Source organism: Benincasa hispida, chromosome 10 (genome assembly GCF_009727055.1).
Source record: "Benincasa hispida cultivar B227 chromosome 10, ASM972705v1, whole genome shotgun sequence".
Classification (NCBI taxonomy): domain Eukaryota; kingdom Viridiplantae; phylum Streptophyta; class Magnoliopsida; order Cucurbitales; family Cucurbitaceae; genus Benincasa; species Benincasa hispida.
This window is the reverse complement of record NC_052358.1, coordinates 6,684,646-6,703,847: the sequence shown is the minus strand read 5'-3', so window position 1 is coordinate 6,703,847 and position 19,202 is coordinate 6,684,646. Positions and strand designations below refer to the sequence as shown.

Below are 19,202 nucleotides of genomic sequence, written 5' to 3'. Positions count from 1 at the left end.
TTGATAATTATTATAGTCAATTGGGATAAGTGTTGAATATCTTGTAGCTCATGTTCATACACAAAAATGGTTTAGCATAATCATTCATAAAACGTTTGTAGTTAATTTCTAGACCATTGCTTATGAGAGTTTATCTTCCTATATTTGTATGGGGACATGCTATTTTGCATGCAACGTCACTTGTACGCATTAAGCCAGTATCTTATCATAAGTACTCACTGTTACAATTAGTTTATGTCCATGAGCCAAACATTTTTCATTTGATAATTTTTGGATGTGCAGTATATGTTCCAATTGCTCCACCACAACGTACTAAGATGAGTCTTCAAAGGAGGTTAGGAATATATATTGGATATGATTCTCCATCAATTATCAAATATCTTGAACCCTTGACGAGTGATGTATTTACTGCACGATTTGTTGATTGTCATTTTAATGAGATAAATTTTCCAACACTAGGAGAGGAATCAAGAAATTAGAAAAAGAAATTACATGGAATACATCGTTATTGTCTCATTTAGATTATCGTACAAATCAATGTGAACTTGAAGTTCAAAAGATAATTCATTTGCAAAATATAACAATTCAGTTACCATATGCATTTATAGATGCAAATAAAGTAACTAAGTCATATATACCAGCTGCAAATATTCCATAAAAAAAAGATATCCCAACACAGCAAGTTATCATTAATGAGTCTGGAACACGCCATAAGCGTGGTAGATTAGTGAAGATAAAAATCCTCGAAAAAGAAAAATAATTAATAGTCAAGAAAACTTGTTGAGAATGTAACTACCCATGATGAAATTCATGACATGACTAGTGAGGAATATGGAAACAGGAAAATTTTGAAATCAAAATGTATTTATTAACAACATTTTTGCATATAATGTTGCTCTTGATATTATATCTGAAAGTGAGGATTTTGAACAAAAATCTATTGAAGAATGTTGACATAGAAAAAATTGGCTTCATGGAAAGAAGTAATCAAGACAGAATTAAAGTCACTTTCAAAATGTCATGTTTTTGGACCAATAGTCCGCACAACCAAAAGGTGTCAAATCTGTGGGATACAAATGGATATTTGTGAGGAAAATAAATGAAAATAATGAGGTTACAAGATATAAAACAAGACTAGTTACAAGGTTTTTCACAAATACCTGATATTGATTATGAGGAGACATATTCTCCGTTGGTAGATGTAATTACACTAAGATATTTAATTTGTCTGACTATGTATGGAAATCTGGACATGCATCTTATGGATGTAGTCATAACATATTTATATGGATCTCTTGATAATGATATTTATATGAGAATTTTAGAATGATTTAAGGTACTTAAAACATATAAATCAAATTTTTGGGATTTGTTTTCAATAAAGTTACAGAGATCGCTATATGGATTGAAACAATCAAAACGAATGTGGTACAATCACTTGAGTGAATATTTTTTTTAAAGAATTATATCAAAACAATCCAATACGTCCATGTGTTTTTATAAAGAAATCACAGTCAGGATTTGGTATTATAACCTTATATGTTGATGATTTAAATATAATTGGAACCCCTAAAGAGCTTTCAAAGGCAATAGAATATCTTAAGAAAGAATTTGAGATGAAAAATCTCGGAATTTTTTTTTTGTTTTGGTTTACAAATTGAGCATTTAGCAGATGTGATATTTGTTCATCAGTCAACTTATATAGGAAAAATTTTGAAAAGATTTTATATGGACAAAACATATCAATTAAACATTCCAATGAAAGTTCATTCACTAGATGTGAATGAAAGATATATTTCGACCTCGAGATATCTTAGTGCAATTGGTATACTTATGTATCTTACTAATAATACAATACCAGATATTTCATTTTTAGTAAATTTATTAGCAAGATGTAGTTCTTCTCCAACAAAAAGACATTGGAACGAAATTAAGCATATACTCAGTTATCTCCGAGTAACGGTTGATATGAGTTTGTTTTATTCAAATAAATCGAATTTTGATCTTGTTGATTATGTAGATTTTGGATATTTATCTGATTCACATAAAACTAGATCTCAAATATGTTTTTTATTCATATATGGAGAAATTGTTGTATTGTGGTAGTCAGTGAAATAGACGATAACGATTACTTCCTCAAATCATGCTGAAATTCTTGTAATTCACGAGGCTAGTCGAGAATGTGTATGGCTAAGATTAATAACTCAGTGAAGGAAATCGAGCATGAGGATTTCCATGAGCAGTAGAAAGATCGTTCCAATTTCCATTCGAATTGAACAAAATCAATTATAGTTTAAGAATAGAAACTAATAGGTCATGCATATCTAGAAATTACAACATGCTAAGATAATAGAATCAAGGGGATAGAGTATGCGTACCTTTAAAGAAACATTCTTCAAGAATCCCTCAATCAATCTCCAAGCGTCCAAGATCAGCAACGCTCGAACACAACGACCGGTGCACAACACGATCAACAGCACGAACACAACAAACGGCCAACGGCTCCTTGAAACCAATCAAGTTGAGTGAGGATACCACCACAATGGTTACCTTGGTATTCTCAGTGTGAGAATCCAGGAGTTGTGGGCTCTGTATGAACTTGGCTTAAGGAAGAGATTGAAGGACAACGATCGTGTAGACGATCAAGCAAGTGGGAGATAAGAAGCATCAATCATATAGACGATGTGCCCGATCATGTAGTAAATGGCAGCCTATCGTATAGACTTAGCCACGCGATCGTTTAGCTATGATCAGCTGATGAACTATCGTATAGTTAAGAATGCACGATCGTTTAGTCTCTGAGAGCTATCGCTTAGTGAAAAATTTCACTTGATAGCTTATCCGTGAGAAACTTTCCGAATGAAGTAACTACTTATTTTAGGAAAAAAAAATTTTTTATCTCACGGTTACCATAAAACCACCAATAACCCCCCACTCAATCGGTTTTAAAAAAAGATTTAATTATCAAATATTATATATTATAAATATATACGATAACCAACTTACCATATAATATTTATAACCTATAGTTTTAATATTTCATCTCATGAAACATACAAACCATAGTTCTTTTTCTATTTTATGGTACTTAATGTAAATCATATTTACATTAATTATCTACTTGATGTATCTCATACATCACACCAATTATATCATATATAATTTAATTTTCTCATGTTAATTTGAACACTTCATACTAACTCCAAGAACTGATTCTCAACTTGAATCCATTGAGCTACCAAGGGGACCTTATGGACCTGTAGCTTGAAGCTCCAACGGTACGTGAATAATTGACTAAACTCTTTAGTCACAGGATCCACCATCTATTAACTTCTGACACTTCACTAAAGATCGACAGTTGCACTCTCCTCACTACAGATATATTTCTGTGTTTATATCAACCAATCAACAGTGCGATAACTCTTCACAGATCGCTCGTAAGTACAGCTAGACCAATTTACCATTTTGCCCTTATAGTTACATCTAGCTCTTTAAATTCCTCTAATGAACATAAGTCATAGTCCTACTATGAATGAGTCATCTCTTTCAAATAGAGGATGTGGCCACTATGTTTAAGACCCAGAATCAGCTCTTAAGGGGGCAATCTATCTACTTACCTATGCTTGCAGGGAAGGAGTGAATTCCATCTTGTGTAACTGAGTTTCCAGCTCCCCAATTAGACAAATCCCCAAAAAAGGTAGGCTGGTTGAGTTGACAATCTCGTCACTCTCACCCATATTAATCAAAGGATTGCCCTCAAAGGCAGGAGTTCCTAAAACACTTAGGATTAAGGTCATGTCACTTATGGTCGTTTAAGTGAGATGTAAGTATCAAATATCAACGACGTTATATAAAAAGACGAATCATCTCGTGGTCTAGTCTTATACAAACTCTTTGTATAGGACACTTCCGCTCGTATGTTTCCACATGAATATTCAGAATCAGACCATTTATAGTAGTTCACGACACTTGTAAACCTCTATAAAGCCGATTGTATCTGTAGTCTCACCACGATAAGGTCTCCTTAATCCGTATACTACAAACGTTTTAGGTTATTACTTAAGGCATGATCCACTTGTATATCTCATATACATGCTTAAGTTTACATACAATAACCACGAATCTTTGTTTATTGGATATGAGTAAATGCAAATAAAATGACTCTTATTTTATTCATAACAATGTGTACAAAGTTTACAAATTGTGAGACTCTAGGAGAATTAGGACACTAATCCTAACACTCAACACATTCACGTTTTGTCTTTTAATAAAAAACTTCCAAACAATATTATACGAAGTCAACACAAAATGCACATCCCAAATCAAATGAGGATATATTAAAGGAGATAGAACATAGCATATTTCACCAAAGATTTTCTACACTCATGATCTTGCAGAAAATAACGACATCAATTACAACAAATTTGTTTGAAAGATAACCCGACAAACTTAATTACAAAGGTATTACCTATCGCAACCTTTGAAAAACTGGTACACAATATTGGAATGTGGCGTCTTAAATATCTCAAGTAATGTTTTAATGAGAGAGAGTAAATATACTTTTTAAGAGTACAAATTATATGAAATATGTATTTTTTTGTTATCTTCACTAGGATTTTATTTTCATTGAGTTTTTTTCCTAGGTTTTAACGAGACATATTTTATATACATAATGGGCATATAAGGGGGAGTATTATAAATATTATGATAATAGATGTCCATTAGATGTTCATGCTTAATGTCTAAAGTGTCTCAACATTACATATTATTAGTGTCCACTCTATCCACCTCCTACTTGTCAAATTGCCTATAAATAGTGATATTTGGTGGATTTTGGAGGACATATACATTGGGCAAAATCCATGAAAATAGGAGAAAGTGAAGATTTTAGAGAAATTTCTTATTTCATATTTTTCTTATTTTATTTTATTTTATTTTAATATTTATTTATATTTAAGAAGATTCTCATAAATAGAAAAATCTGAAAAATATTTATACTTTAGAGCAAAAATTTTTTAAAAGTGTTTTGTATTTTTGGAACTTTTTGTTATAAAATTTAAATATTTTTAAATGTTTAAAAAGATATATATTTTAATATTATATTTGATTGATATTCATATTTCTATTATGCTCGTCAAGTTCACAACGATGGTAGGAATAAGCGATTTTTATTATGCGAAATAGAAAATAATTTCTCTCACAATATTCTCCAATTGGACAAGTGTAGGGCTATAGTCTTTCAACAACGAACCAATTCTGAATGCAGAGTGGGCGCTTTCCCAATTTTGAATTACATTCTGCCATTTGTCTCGACAACATTAAAATATTTGACACGAGTCTTGTCCTAAACCATTAAAATTCTAAGAGAAATTTAATTAATTTATTTTCTAATATAGCAAAATGAATCAAATTATTTACAAATTTAGCAAAATTTTACTATATATTTACGATAGACCGTCAATAGACCATTATAATACTATATATCTATTTGTATCATAATAGATACAAATAGTAGTGTATTCAAATCTATATTTTGCTAATATGTATAAATATTTTCAGTGTCATTTAAAATAATTTATCAATTTAATTCATGGTTGAACTTTTTTAGAAAATGTACTTTAGATTCTTTCTTCTCTAAATGATTATTTATAACTATTTTAATCTAGTTGAATTTTGTCCCGAATTTAGATAGATGTCGTAATATTAATTTGAATTTGAAAAAAAATCCAGTGCAAATTTTTTATTTGATAATTTGTTAAAAAAATATTCGCGTGTATTTCTTAAAATATGTGTTCAATACCAAATTAATAAGCTTCCAAGAAAGAGAAAAACAAAGCTAAATTTTTGTTTTAATTTGTAAGTTTTGAATATTATTTAATAGTTAATTTTTGCAGTGATCAAATTTAAATTTGTGTCTAATTTGATATCATTAAAAGTATTGAGTTTATAAAGATTTTGTATTCTTCCTTTTACTAAAATTAGTTAGTGAAATAGAAAAATTTTAATACATTGTATATAATAAACTATTTAATTAAATTCAGAGTTGAAATCGATAAAGTTTAAAGTTAGGTTAAAAAATGAATTCAAAGTGATAAATTTAGGGTGAAAAAGTAAAATTTTCTTTTATAAAAATAAATAAGGAGTATTTCATTAAATATAACTAATTTGCACTTCAATATTCATTATATTTACTACTCATTTCAATTAATTTATGCTACATCAATACATTTTTATGTCCGTACGTTTATAATGTATACTAAACGTCACTTAATCTATCTTTAAAATATCACATTATCTATTTTGTAAAAAAAATCAAGATAAATCAAAACAATTATTTTTCAAACAACTTAGGAACTAAAAGAGTGAAGAAAAAGGAAAAATCTTAAAATTTCAATTAAAATCTAAAAAGAATTATAGAAGTTAGTATATCACTCAAGTTTCAAAAATTGGAATCATTATGGACTCACTTATTGATTAAATAAATAGAGTAAATTGACATATTATAACAAATAATTAGATAAATAATTCTACGGTAGCCAATATGAACCCATGTCATTTGGTTAAGACATATAATTTTAATCAAGTTTTGAAAAAAAACCAATCAACAAATTATTATTATTATTATTATTTTGATAACGAAGTATTATTCTTATTATTATATCATTGTCTTAACAAAACGACTTATTATTTTGGGAAACTAATTTATTTGTCTTTAACTATTTAAATAGCAACCTACTTTTACTAAAATTTTATTAAAAGAAGGAAAACCTTTTTCGAGGTAAATTCCAATTAAATTCCAAATTCCAAACTATATTTCATATTTGTTATTAAATGCGTGGAAATTATTCCAAAGTACAAAAAGTAAAATTACGCAACTAACCCTGACCGTCCTTCTTTTCTTAGCGGAAAAGACAATCAGGCCCCTTCTGTTTGCCGCTCGACTTTTGCCCGCCAACGCCAATGTCCACAGCGCATGTGAATGAATGGCGGAGTAATTCTTCCCTAGAAAACGCCTCACTTCCAGTTGCTTCTCTTCATCAACTGACCAACAATCTCCTCCTCTTCGCCTAAGGCTTCTAATCAACTTCATTTCCCCAATCTTTCCAATACCTCAAACACCAGGATCATCACAGTTTTCTGTATCTAATTCTTCTTCTCCTCGAAATTTGGCTTCAAAGAAACAGACCCACTTCTCCTTTTTCTTCTGCGCTTTGAATTTGAAGTGGGTTTTTCTCCACGTCGTCGGAGTTGAGGTATCCAACTTGAAATGTCTTTGTGGAACTGTTTGAACCTTTTGGGAAATTTCTTCTGTTTAGACTTTGGGTTGAAATTTCTTCTTGGCTAACGGTGGATCGTGAAGTCTACAAATTAGGAAGTTTAGTCTAAGGATTTGAATGCTTTTTGGCTTTTTGTACATTGAGTCGCTGGCCCAATTCCTTAAACTTGCCTTTTGGGGTAAAAGTTATTTTAGAGTCTGTCTTGGAGTTAGTTTTCCTGACGCGGTAAATGAATTGGGTTTCGTTTCATTATTATATATGTTGTCTTCAGTGTAGCAAAATTTAGAGTTGTTCCTTCTGGCACTTGTAGCTGAAAGTTCAAACCCACTTTTGTATCCTGTGTTGGGTTTTGAAGCAATTGAAGCATCGACGTTTTTATTCATTCTGCAGGTTCTGGGAATCGATTTTGAACTTCTTTGATCCTCATTTGGGCGATAATGATCTGCCTGTGTACCTTGAGAATATAGCACCTTGATTATTTTGAAAACAGTTCAGTGAATGGCCTTCTCGATCATGTCTGAGGAAGATGATCCTTATCCATCTTGGGATAAAACAAGAACACCTATTCGTATTTTCTTCAAGGATGCTAGGTAAAGAAGCTGCCGAACTTTTTATTCCCTGCTTGTTTTGCCTGATGTTCACTAGGCTTTCTAACAGCAGTACAAATGAGGGACTGTATTTTTGCCTTCAGGTTTCTGCGTTATGATCTATAATGTTTTAATAAGAACCCTTCTTTTCAATCATGGTAATTCTGTTCTCGTTTTCTCTTTGTGTGAACAGACGTGTTTTTAAGTTGGATGAACTTGGTCGGGAAATAGCACAGATTGCTTTGCCTGCTGCACTGGCTTTGGCAGCTGATCCTGTAGCTTCTCTGGTCGACACAGCATTCATTGGCCAGATTGGTAATTCTGCTTTCTTTTGAAGTTTTCATGAACATTTTTTAGGAGGAGGGGGTCTCCTAATTTTCTCTTATCCCTTGTACAGTTTTAGTTTGCTAGTAGTGGTAACAGGACATGTATCATTTCTCCGTTGCTTTCTCTTTAACTTTGTAGTGTGTTCATATTGCTATATCATTGTAACAGGTTCTGTGGAGCTTGCTGCTGTTGGGGTTGCTATTGCTTTATTTAATCAAGTTTCAAGAATTGCGATTTTTCCCCTTGTAAGTGTCACCACATCTTTTGTTGCTGAGGAAGATACTATTGGAAGCCTTTCAAATGAAGCAGAGGATAATAACGATAGGGAGACAGGTTTATTTACAAATGATGAAAAAAGTTTGATGATCCCACAGAATGGTATGTTTTCCCTCATCCACTATTTAACCTTCCCCTATTTTGAAGATTAAAATTCATGAAAATATTTTCTTTTTAGTCCTAGGCCTTGCATCCTCTGATTTCATTTATTATCCTTGACAGGGAAAGGTGAAGATGCACATCATTCAAAAAAACCATTGGATAAGAAATTTGACCATGGTAAAGTTGAGAATGGAAGAAGATATATCCCATCAGCCTCATCGGCTTTGGTTATAGGTGGTGTTCTTGGCCTCATTCAAGCCATCTTCTTGATTTCTGGGGCAAGACCTCTTCTAAACTTTATGGGAGTGAAGTCTGTAAGTATTCCCTGTTGTAAAATAATCAGATTGTTTTTTGTATGCTGTTTAATTAATGCCTTGAGACTTTCTTATGATTTTAGCTGCATAACATGAATGTAGGATTCACTGATGATGACTCCTGCACAGCAATATTTGACACTGAGGTCACTGGGTGCCCCAGCAGTTCTTCTTTCTTTGGCCATACAAGGGGTCTTTCGTGGATTTAAGGACACAAAAACTCCTCTTTATGCAACCGGTATACATGCATACAATTCCTAAGTTCTGCTTCTGTTTACCTAACAGCAAAAACCACATTTTCTTTTGAAACCTCTGAACTACCTGTGTTCACATTTTCCCCCTTGTTCTACTTCAGTGGCAGGAGATGCAACAAACATTATTCTAGACCCAATATTCATATTCATTTTTCGTTTAGGCGTTAGTGGTGCAGCCATTGCACATGTTATATCACAGTAAGTTTTACGTTATATGTTGCTGATTACACGACATCCAAGAATTTTCCGCCTATTGTTTTTACATTTACTCTTTTTTTTTAATTATTTTTTTTGTAGATATCTAATTGCACTGATACTTTTTTGGAGATTAATGGGACAAGTTGATCTCTTACCTCCCAGTATCAAACATCTGCAATTTAGTCGGTTTCTGAAAAACGGTAAGCATGAGATTTGTGTCATCTACTGTAAAATCTAAAGATTCTTCTCTCGTTTGAATCATGTCATAAATACTTATTTGTTATTTCTTCAATTAATATCGTAGCTACAAAAGATTCTGCATCAGATTACATGCGATATAGATCTATGCTTAACAGGGGAAAAATTCTTCACTAGTGGGAAATGTAAAATCTGAGTTTTGTTTTATGACCTCTCTGTTTTCATTTTTTTTTCTTTGTACATTCCATGATTTCACATCTAACAAATATCTGGAAATCTCATGCCAAAAGGCAAATAATGATGGACTATAATAAATCCCATTAGTTCTGCTTTATTAGCTGAAATTAATTTTTAGATTATACCATGACATCTTCAATCTAAAAGTCTGGAATTTTGTAGTAAACATTGTTCATTTTTCGACAGGCTTTCTATTATTAATGAGAGTCATTGCTGTGACATTCTGTGTGACACTTGCTGCGTCATTGGCTGCACGCCAGGGATCGACGTCAATGGCTGCATTTCAGGTCTGCTTGCAGGTTTGGTTGACAACATCTCTACTTGCCGATGGACTAGCTGTTGCTGGACAGGTTTGGAAAAGATTTTTTTCCCAATACAATTTTGTTCTCTGGCAGATGATTCAGAATTTACAAGCTTTTCATGGTCCCAAGTTCCTTTCATTTTAATAAATTTGCTCTCAAGTTTAGTGTTTGTAATGTTCTTTAGGCAATACTAGCAAGTGCCTTTGCCCAAAACGACCACGATAAGGCAACGGCTGCAGCATCACGAGTATTGCAGGTTCTTAATTACCTTTTTCACAGGTCTAATCACTTATAATAAAGGCATTTTCTCTAATATTACATATTAAACTATACTGCAGCTGGGATTGTTTCTCGGATTGGTGCTTGCCGTCTTCCTTGGAGTTGGAATGACTTTTGGAGCAAAGTTATTTACTAGCGATGTCGATGTCATACACCTTATTGGCATAGGCATTCCAGTATGGCTTCTTGTCTGCCTGCTAAAGCAAACTACTATAGAAAAAACTACTCACTTCAATATTGAACTGAAATAAAAACTGAATTTTCTTATAATTAATACAGTTTGTTGCTGCAACGCAACCAATCAACGCCTTGGCATTTGTTTTTGATGGCATCAACTTTGGAGCTTCTGATTTTGCATACTCAGCTTATTCCATGGTGAGTCTACCGTCCCCTTGTTCTCTTACTCAAGAAGAAAAGGCCACGGTAGAGCAATTATACAAAATAATAACTGCAGTAGCTTGGCTGGTTATTGTCCCAAAATTTGGGGGTGAGGGTGGGACCTAACGATGACACGAACAGTAACTCAAGCTTTCATCAAAATGACTAAATGAGCACGGGGAAAACTGAATTATCTAGCAAAAAAAAAAAAAAAAAAAAAAAGAAAAAAAAAAGGAAAAAAAAAAAAGAAACAGTAACTGAGGGAAAAATGAACAAGATTGTACCATTTAATTTTTCATGTTGCTTATTTAGGATACCTAGTGAAGCATAAAAACTATTGGGGCCAAAAGACTACTCTCACTCGTAATCCAACCTTTCTAACTTAACATTCTGTCTCTTCAGGTTCTGGTGGCAATTATCAGCATTTTCTGTTTGTTCATTCTCTCGTCAACTCAAGGATTTATCGGTATCTGGGTCGCCTTAACCATCTACATGAGCCTACGAACATTAGCCGGATTCGGGAGGTATGTTGAAAATTTCCTTTCTCATCTTACAGATCTCATGCTGTCCAACATTTGATACTATGAACACTCCAAAATCAGCTAGTATCTGTGACAATCTAATGCGTTACGATAGTCTAACGTTTTTGAATTGCGCACCTGCATTCATTTACAGGATAGGCACTGGAACAGGCCCTTGGTATTTCCTCCGAAGATAGGTTGGAGTTGTTTGTATACATGGATAAGCTGTTGGTGATGTTTCTTTTACAAATTATTCTCCAAGAAAATACCTTTCGATATCATTATATGTACAGAAAAGAAAGGCAGCATGTTCTTGCACTATATGTATTCAACAAGAATTCAAGAATACAAGAAAATAGAAGATGTATCGAGTGGTTTGTAGCTGTAAATGACAGTGTTGAGATTGAGATAAGTGTAATAGCAATAAAAATAGTTTCAAATTTTATGTTAATTTTGTTATATGCAATCCTTTTACTTTGAAATTATTATTTCAAAGGTCTTGTAAGCGTGAGCAGTTTTCTTCCCCACCCTAATTTTATTATTATTTTGTGTTTTAAGGAAAGTTTCATCATATTATTTAACCTGTCACGTGGGCAATATTCTTCTGACTTCTTTACCATCCATTGGCTATCTGCGTCCAGAAAATCAGAAACTAAAGCATCATTAAATTCTGGATTCATGAAGACTGGTTTGAATAATCCAAGGATCATTAATGTGGGAAGTAAATGCTTTTCAAAACCTTTTGCTACAAAAGAGGTAGAGAGGTATGATTAAAGTGACTCTCGTACAATTTTATCATTCAATGATAACTTAGGTTCCTCTTAGGTGTGAGATTTTCCATAGTGTCTTAGCCTCTCAAGTTGAATAATTAGTGAAGTAAACACTGCAACAATCTTGGCTTTAGATATCAGTTCCGAACTGATATCATATACTTATGGTGACGGATTACAAATTGCCATTGCATCCGGTGACATTGTAGGTTACAATGGTGCTTGTGCTTTGATTGTATCGCCACGTGCGGAGCGACCGATGTCTTAAAAAATGGTTAATTTTAAAAGAAAACAAAAAAGGAGTCGCCACCCATTTTTTTTATAGCAATTTTTAATTAAAAAACAAAATTTGGTCTGCGAAAGCTAGAGTTGAGTTCAAGAGTCATTTGTATATGGAGGTGTTAGCACCCCACAATACTCATTTAAAAAATGGGGGCCATATCTCATATCTTAAAATAAAATCATTATTTAAATAAAGTTCATTTGGAAAAATAAGATTTTTTTAAAAAATAATGTTTTATTTTACACCTCATTACTCCAATATTTGAAGAAATGATCCCATAAAATAAGTGGAGCAATTTTCATTGATTTGACTATATTATAATTGAGGAAAAATTCCTCACCTCAAGAAAGTGAAAAACTATTACATTTTCTCAATATTCATTATATGATAATCTTTAAATAAAGTTTTTTTTATTTAAAAAATATTAATTAAACTCATTTTTTTTTTCTTGGGATCAAACCTCGGACTTCCAATAATATGATCTCTCAACTCAAGAATTCTAAGAAATCGGACTCCCAAATTTTCTAGATTCCATCATAGGAATTTTTTAGAAAAAAGCACGGTGAAAATAAATTATTAGAAAACCTTTTGAAATAATATGTTAATTTTTAAATGTTCCAAAAAGTTGTAATTTAAATGACTTTGAAAGAGTTAAAAAAAGATTAAAAACTTAAAAGAAATATTAATTAGAAATTGAAATTAATTTCAATATGAACATTATTTAAGCAAAAGTATAATTAAAGAAACATAATAATGAATGAAATAAATATAACCGAGCGTATTAAAAATTTAATAAAAATGTATTGGAGACCGATCTCGGACTCCCAAAGAATCAACTCCTCACCTCAATAATTTTAGAAAATCGGACTCCTAAATATTTCTAGAACCCGTCGACAGAAATTTTAGAACAACGTCCTTGAACCAAATATTTAAGAAAAGAGATTAAAACTCATTTAATAAAACTCAAAAGGAGTTAATTTCAAAGACTTGAGAATAAATAAAAATTGCTAGAAAAATTTTACTTAAAAAAATGACCTAATTTAAATATATAAAGTTACATTGGCAAAATATATAATTTAACAATGCATTTAAAACAATAAATGAACAAACAATGATATTACAAAGATATTAAAAGTTTAATAAAACATATTGGAGGTCTTGGACTCCCAAGGAATGACTTCCTTACATAAAGATTCTAGAAAATAGAACTCCCAAATATTTCTAGAATCCATTGTCGGATATTTTTTTAAAAAGAAAATTAATTAAAAATATTAACAAGTTTAAACAACTATTAGCAAGAAAAAAGGAAGAAAAATATAATACTTAAATATGCATATGAAAAAAAGGGGGAAATGCTAAAGAAACAATAATAATTGCTATAATAAAAAAATAATTAAATTAAAATGTTAATTATAAACATAAAATAAAGATAAATATATAAAGAATAAAGTTTAAGAATAAACTAACAAAGGAAAAATAATAAAAAAGAATAATAATATTAACCCAATTGAATTTGTTTTTACTAAGTTATCTTTTTCTTCATCTATTTTGTTTCTCTCTTCTCTTCCACTCTAAACACTTTATTGTTTTTTCATCTCTCTTATTTTGTTACTAAAAAAGAAACTCACAAGAAAAAGAAAAGAGTTCTTGGACCAAAAAAGTTGAAATGCAAGCCCTGCCAATACATTTCCAATTAAGTTAGAGTTTTTCTTGTGTGTTGGATATTGACATTATATATATATATATATATATATTTTGATTTTCTGTGAAACTCTCCCTTGATGTATGTAAGGAAGAAGACTCTATTTCTAAAGAAGAGAGGATTTGGGGTATGGTTGATCGGTTTCGAGGATCTTGGAGTTGTTGTGATGGAGGTTCTCTAGGGTTTCTAGAGAAGGAGATTTTTTTTTTTTTTTAAAAAAAAAAAAGAGAAAAGAAGGGGTTTGTATGAAATGGTGGCCAATGTTTTTTTAGGAGAAAACAGGGTTTTTAAAACTAAAAAACCTAACTCCAAATGTTATTTTCTTTTTATTGATTTTTATTTCAAACTTAAAATTTTACCAAACTTGTTCTATCCTTAAAAAGGAAGGACACTTTTGGGCAATTGAAACCAAATTTAAATTTTCTACATTTGCTTTGTTTTTTTTTACCCTAAACTAAATTGTTTACTTTAACCAAACTAAAATAAAAGTTAAAAAGAGGTAAAATTTAGAAGAAAAAAAAAAGGTGAAAAACCATCAAATTAAAATTAACAAAATTAAGTCAAATTAAAATAATAATTAAATTTATTTTAAATAAAGCCAGACAAAAATAGGTGGCTACTGAAGGAACTCGTTTACAAGGAGATCCACAAGCGGAAATAGATCGTCCAAATTTCATTTTGATTGAAAACAAACATTTACAGTAAACACAAACAGATTATGCATTTTAACAATTATTACAACATGTTTTTAAACTAGAACAAGAGTCTAGAGATTATACCTTTGAAGAACACTTCTTCGTGTAAATCCCTCGAACTATCACAAACTCCTCGAACAGTCACGAATTCCTCTTGCAGCACAAAACTCGAACCAAAAGGTGAAGACACTACCACTTGGTATCTTCGGTATTCTCAGGGTGAAAACCTAGGGGTGCTGGGCTCTGACTATTTTGGTTAAGAGGAAGTTTGAGAGTTTGGAGGAGGAAGACAATTAAGGAAACTCTATATCGTATAGCAAAGAAGCCTCAATCGTATAGTGAAAATCTCCTATCGTATAGACTCTGCAAATCGTGTAGTTTTCTGTAGGGAAAAAATAAAATCATATTTTATTTATTCCATTTTGTCATAAAAACCAACTAACCACCCACTAAAGTGGTTAGAGAGAAAATAGGATTATTATTAAAAAAAATAAATAATATAAATAAATATGATAACCAACTTATTATATTATATTTATAATCTATAGTTTAATATTGCATCATATACGTTATAAATTATAGTTTTTTTTCTCTATTTTATAGCATTTAATATAAATCATGTTTATATTAAATTTAACAACTATGAATCTCATTCATAGAAAATATATTTGGATCATATTCAAATATTTATTCCTTCAATTAAACTATAATGTATCAAATACATTATATCAATTATATCATATATAATTAAATTCACTCTTATTAATTTGAACAATTCAAACTAACCCAAAAACTGATTCTCAACTAAATCCTTTTGAGCTACCAAGGGGATCTTATGGACATGTAGCTTGAAGCTCCAACGGTATGTGAATAATTAATTAAACTCTTTAATTACATTATCCACCATTCGTTAACTGATGGGCACTCCACTAAAGACCGATAGCTGCACTCATCGCACTATAGATATATTTTTGTGTCCATTGGATATAACTAATCAACAGTACGATGACCCTTCACAAATTGCTCGTAAGTACAGCTGGGTCAAATTACCGTTTTGCCCCTGTAGTTACCTTTAACTCCTTAAGTACTACTGATTCCCCTAAAGAACAATAAATCATAGTCCCACTATGACTAAATCCCTCTAGGGTCAGGAGACGGTGTGGCGCCACATTGTTAAAGACCCGGAATTAGCCCTTAAGGGAGCAATTTATCTATTTACCCCTGCTTTGGGGAAGGAGTGAATTCCATCTTCTATAGCTGAGTTCCCAGCTCCCCAATAAGACGAATCCCCAAAATGGTAGGCTTGGTGAGTCGGCGATCTGGCCACTCTCGCCCATACAAATCAAAGAACTGCCCTCATAGGTAGAAGTTCATAACTCACTCAGGATTAAGGTCATATTACCTATGGTCATCCTAGTGAAATGAAAGTCTCTATTATGAACGACGTTATATAATGAGACTAAGCATTTCGTGGTCCGGTCTTATACAAACTCCTTTGTATAGAATATCTCCGCTCGCATGTCTAATACATGAATGATTAGGATCAGATCATTTGTAGCACTTTACAATATTTGTAACATCTACAAAGCGTGCCATACTTGTAGTGTCACCAGGATAAGGTACCCAACCTTATCCATATACTACAAACTATTTATGTTATCACTTAAACATGATCCACTTGTATGTCTCCACATACATGTTTAAGTTATAACGATAACCTTGGATGTTAGTTTATTGGTTTGTGGTTAATGCAACTAAAATATCACATATTTCATAGACAAAGTGAATAAAATATCAAATATTATTAATCACATACAAGTTTGTTTATATAAGGTTTACAAACTATAGAACCCTACGAGATTTAGGCCATCAAACCTAACAGCTACAACATGCCCCCTTTGTACATCCTTATAGAAATAGAAGGTGGACGAAGGTGTAACCACTATTTTGTATTAGAAGATGGACGAAGGTGTAAACACTTCAAACATATTAATGATGTCAAGGGCCAGGGATAAAACAAGCGCCACATGATAAAATAAAAAAGAGTTGGAGACCAGGGATAAATAAACATTATTGCAACAAAGAGGTGTATAGGGCTAGGGATAAACAAACGTCACATGAAAAAATAAAAATGCTAGAGCCCATTGATAAACAAGAGCTATTGCAATAAAAATAAAACTTTGGGAGCAAGGGATAAGCAAGCACCACCGTATCAAAAAGTGTCAATGGCTAGGGATAAACAAGTGCCTCATGACAAAATAAAAACACTGGAGGCCAAGGATAAACAAGTGCCATCGTAGCAACAAGGTGTCAAGAGTCAAAGATAAACAAACGCCTTATGAAAAAGTAAAAAAAACTGGAGGATAGGATAAACAAGTGTCATCGCAGCAAAAAAGTGTCAAAGGCTAGGGACAAACAAGCGCCTCATGATAAAGTTAAAAAGAGCTGGAGGCTAGGGATAACCAAGCACCATCACAGTAAAAAAATGTCAAGGGCAAAGGATAAACAAGCGCCACATGATAAAAAAAAAAAAAGCTGAAGACCAAAGATAAACAAGTGCCATTATAGCAAAAAGTGTTAAGAGCTAGGGATAAACAAGCGCCATCGTAAACAAAAGTAAAAACTGGGGGCTAGAGATAAACAAGCACCACCACAGCAAAAAGTGTTAAGGGTTAGGGATAAACAAACGCCTCATGACAAAATAAAAACGTTGGAGGCCAGGGATAAACAAGCACCATTACATTAAAAATAAAACACTGAGAGCCAGAAATAAACAAGCACCTCCATAGCAAAAAGTGTTAAAGGCCAGGGATAAACAAGCGCCCCATGACAAAATAAAATCGCTGGAGGCTATGGACATACACCAACGTATATAAGCAGAATAGTTATACAAGTTATTGCAGCCTTTTACTTAGAATAATGAGGGTAGATAAGCAGAATATGCATTGATTTTACTAAGAATTCATGTTGAATATTATACTTGCACTGAAGTACACTAAACATTCTTACTGACCGCATATCATGGATTAAATTGCGTCCAAGTGTATATTTTGCAGTTGATTGTAGGAGCTGGCCGCATGCACTAAATTTCCACTCGATGAACAAATATTTGATCGCATGTCTCGGGATCCCTAACCCAGTTTCAGTAGATTTTTTGTCACAATTTCATAATGTTGACCATGATTGCAGTGCTGACATTATCACCTACCATGTCAGAAGATGATGATCGATTAGAGTGGGAATCCCAACAATTGTTAGCACATGACTCTCTATATAGAGCCTTGATGCCCATGAAGAAAATGTCCAAGAGTCGAGATTTTACCTAAGAACACCCTTAGGCTCAATCCTTGTACCACAATAAAAGAGAGAGCAAAAAACATTTTTCTGAGAACTTCCATCTCCAAACTCCACCCTCATTCATCATCAGAGCAAGAGTCTGAGAGGGCCTTCTCCACTCCATACCACCATCTCATCACCAGTGGCCTTGACATACATCTATTAGAAGCAAGAAATTGCTGACAACTGCCATTTCCTTTACTTCTTACCGTTGTTTATTGTTGTATAGCATTTTGACTTAATAGATAATTCATTTTGTAAACAACTACTTTATTTTTATCTATATATATCATCATGTCTACTTTCAACATCTTCTCCACCTTTACCTTCGCTTTCTCATTTACCATGAGTAGCTGATCTTCACCGGGTATGGGGGAGGGTTAATACTATGAACTAAGTTGAATCTTTAAAGGTTAACCCTGTTCGTTTAGTGTATGACTATTTAAATGCTTGCCTATGATCACTCATTGAGTCAAACAACTATGACTAACTGCCCGAGAGGTTAAGTAGTTGTGGATCTCATTAAGCAAAGTAAGAAATGTTTCTAGAGATAGAAATAACTTTATGCTCAATGCAACATCATTCACGCATAAAATAAATATAACAAGTGTGGCTGGCCGCTGAGAGGTGTGCGATGAATGCATGTTGCAAGCTAGGATTATCCTTCAATGTTAAACTTAGGAATGTGGTATTAATTTCCCCCAAACCCTGCCACCTCCATATATTTTACACATGTTAAAGCTGCTGTCTATCTTAATTTTCTCATAATGAAACTCAAAATATTCCATGCTTGTTTAGATATTATCACTGCATAAATTTATTTAATCACATGATTTTTGACTCTCTTATAATTATCTTAGTTTTTGCCACATTCACATAATTCCCACACATTCATAGTACAAATCCTTGAGTTCGAACTTGGCTCACAATGTGAAACTTGTAGTTTGTTTATACTTGGCAAACTATAAGAAAACTTGTGACACACACATGATTAACTACAACTAGGCGCATAATAAGTTCAACACATAAACACTCTAGTGTAGTTCAAGATAGAAGCATACAAACAGCGCAACAGTCACATGTCCGCCTCCACCTCTTTTTATCATGCTTTCATCCTATGTTTTTCATTTTGCTAGTTAATTTACTTTCTATGCACTTTTCTTAGT

At 32.4% G+C, this 19,202-nt stretch overlaps 1 protein-coding gene across 1 annotated transcript; it reads left to right on the top strand.

Annotated features, from left to right (window-relative positions):
• The first annotated feature begins 6,902 nt into the window (after positions 1-6,902).
• Positions 6,903-11,756, top strand: LOC120089484 (protein DETOXIFICATION 42). Its single transcript, XM_039046969.1, has 14 exons — positions 6,903-7,253; positions 7,668-7,867; positions 8,058-8,179; positions 8,360-8,569; positions 8,690-8,883; positions 8,986-9,121; positions 9,239-9,335; positions 9,435-9,535; positions 9,957-10,120; positions 10,257-10,328; positions 10,411-10,527; positions 10,631-10,726; positions 11,132-11,253; positions 11,405-11,756. Exons 2-14 carry the CDS (start codon positions 7,776-7,778, stop codon positions 11,445-11,447), a joined length of 1,566 nt encoding a protein of 521 aa, XP_038902897.1. The 5' UTR covers positions 6,903-7,253; positions 7,668-7,775; the 3' UTR covers positions 11,448-11,756.
• Positions 11,757-19,202: the final 7,446 nt, after the last annotated feature.

Bases quoted from the DNA above. Each gene is read 5' to 3' on its own strand.
- LOC120089484 (XM_039046969.1), top strand. From the start codon at position 7,776: ATGGCCTTCTCGATCATGTCTGAGGAAGATGATCCTTATCCATCTTGG. The intron at 7,868-8,057 runs GTAAAGAAGCTG...TTGTGTGAACAG, and splicing joins ATTTTCTTCAAGGATGCTAG to ACGTGTTTTTAAGTTGGATG. The intron at 10,727-11,131 runs GTGAGTCTACCG...CTGTCTCTTCAG, and splicing joins CATACTCAGCTTATTCCATG to GTTCTGGTGGCAATTATCAG.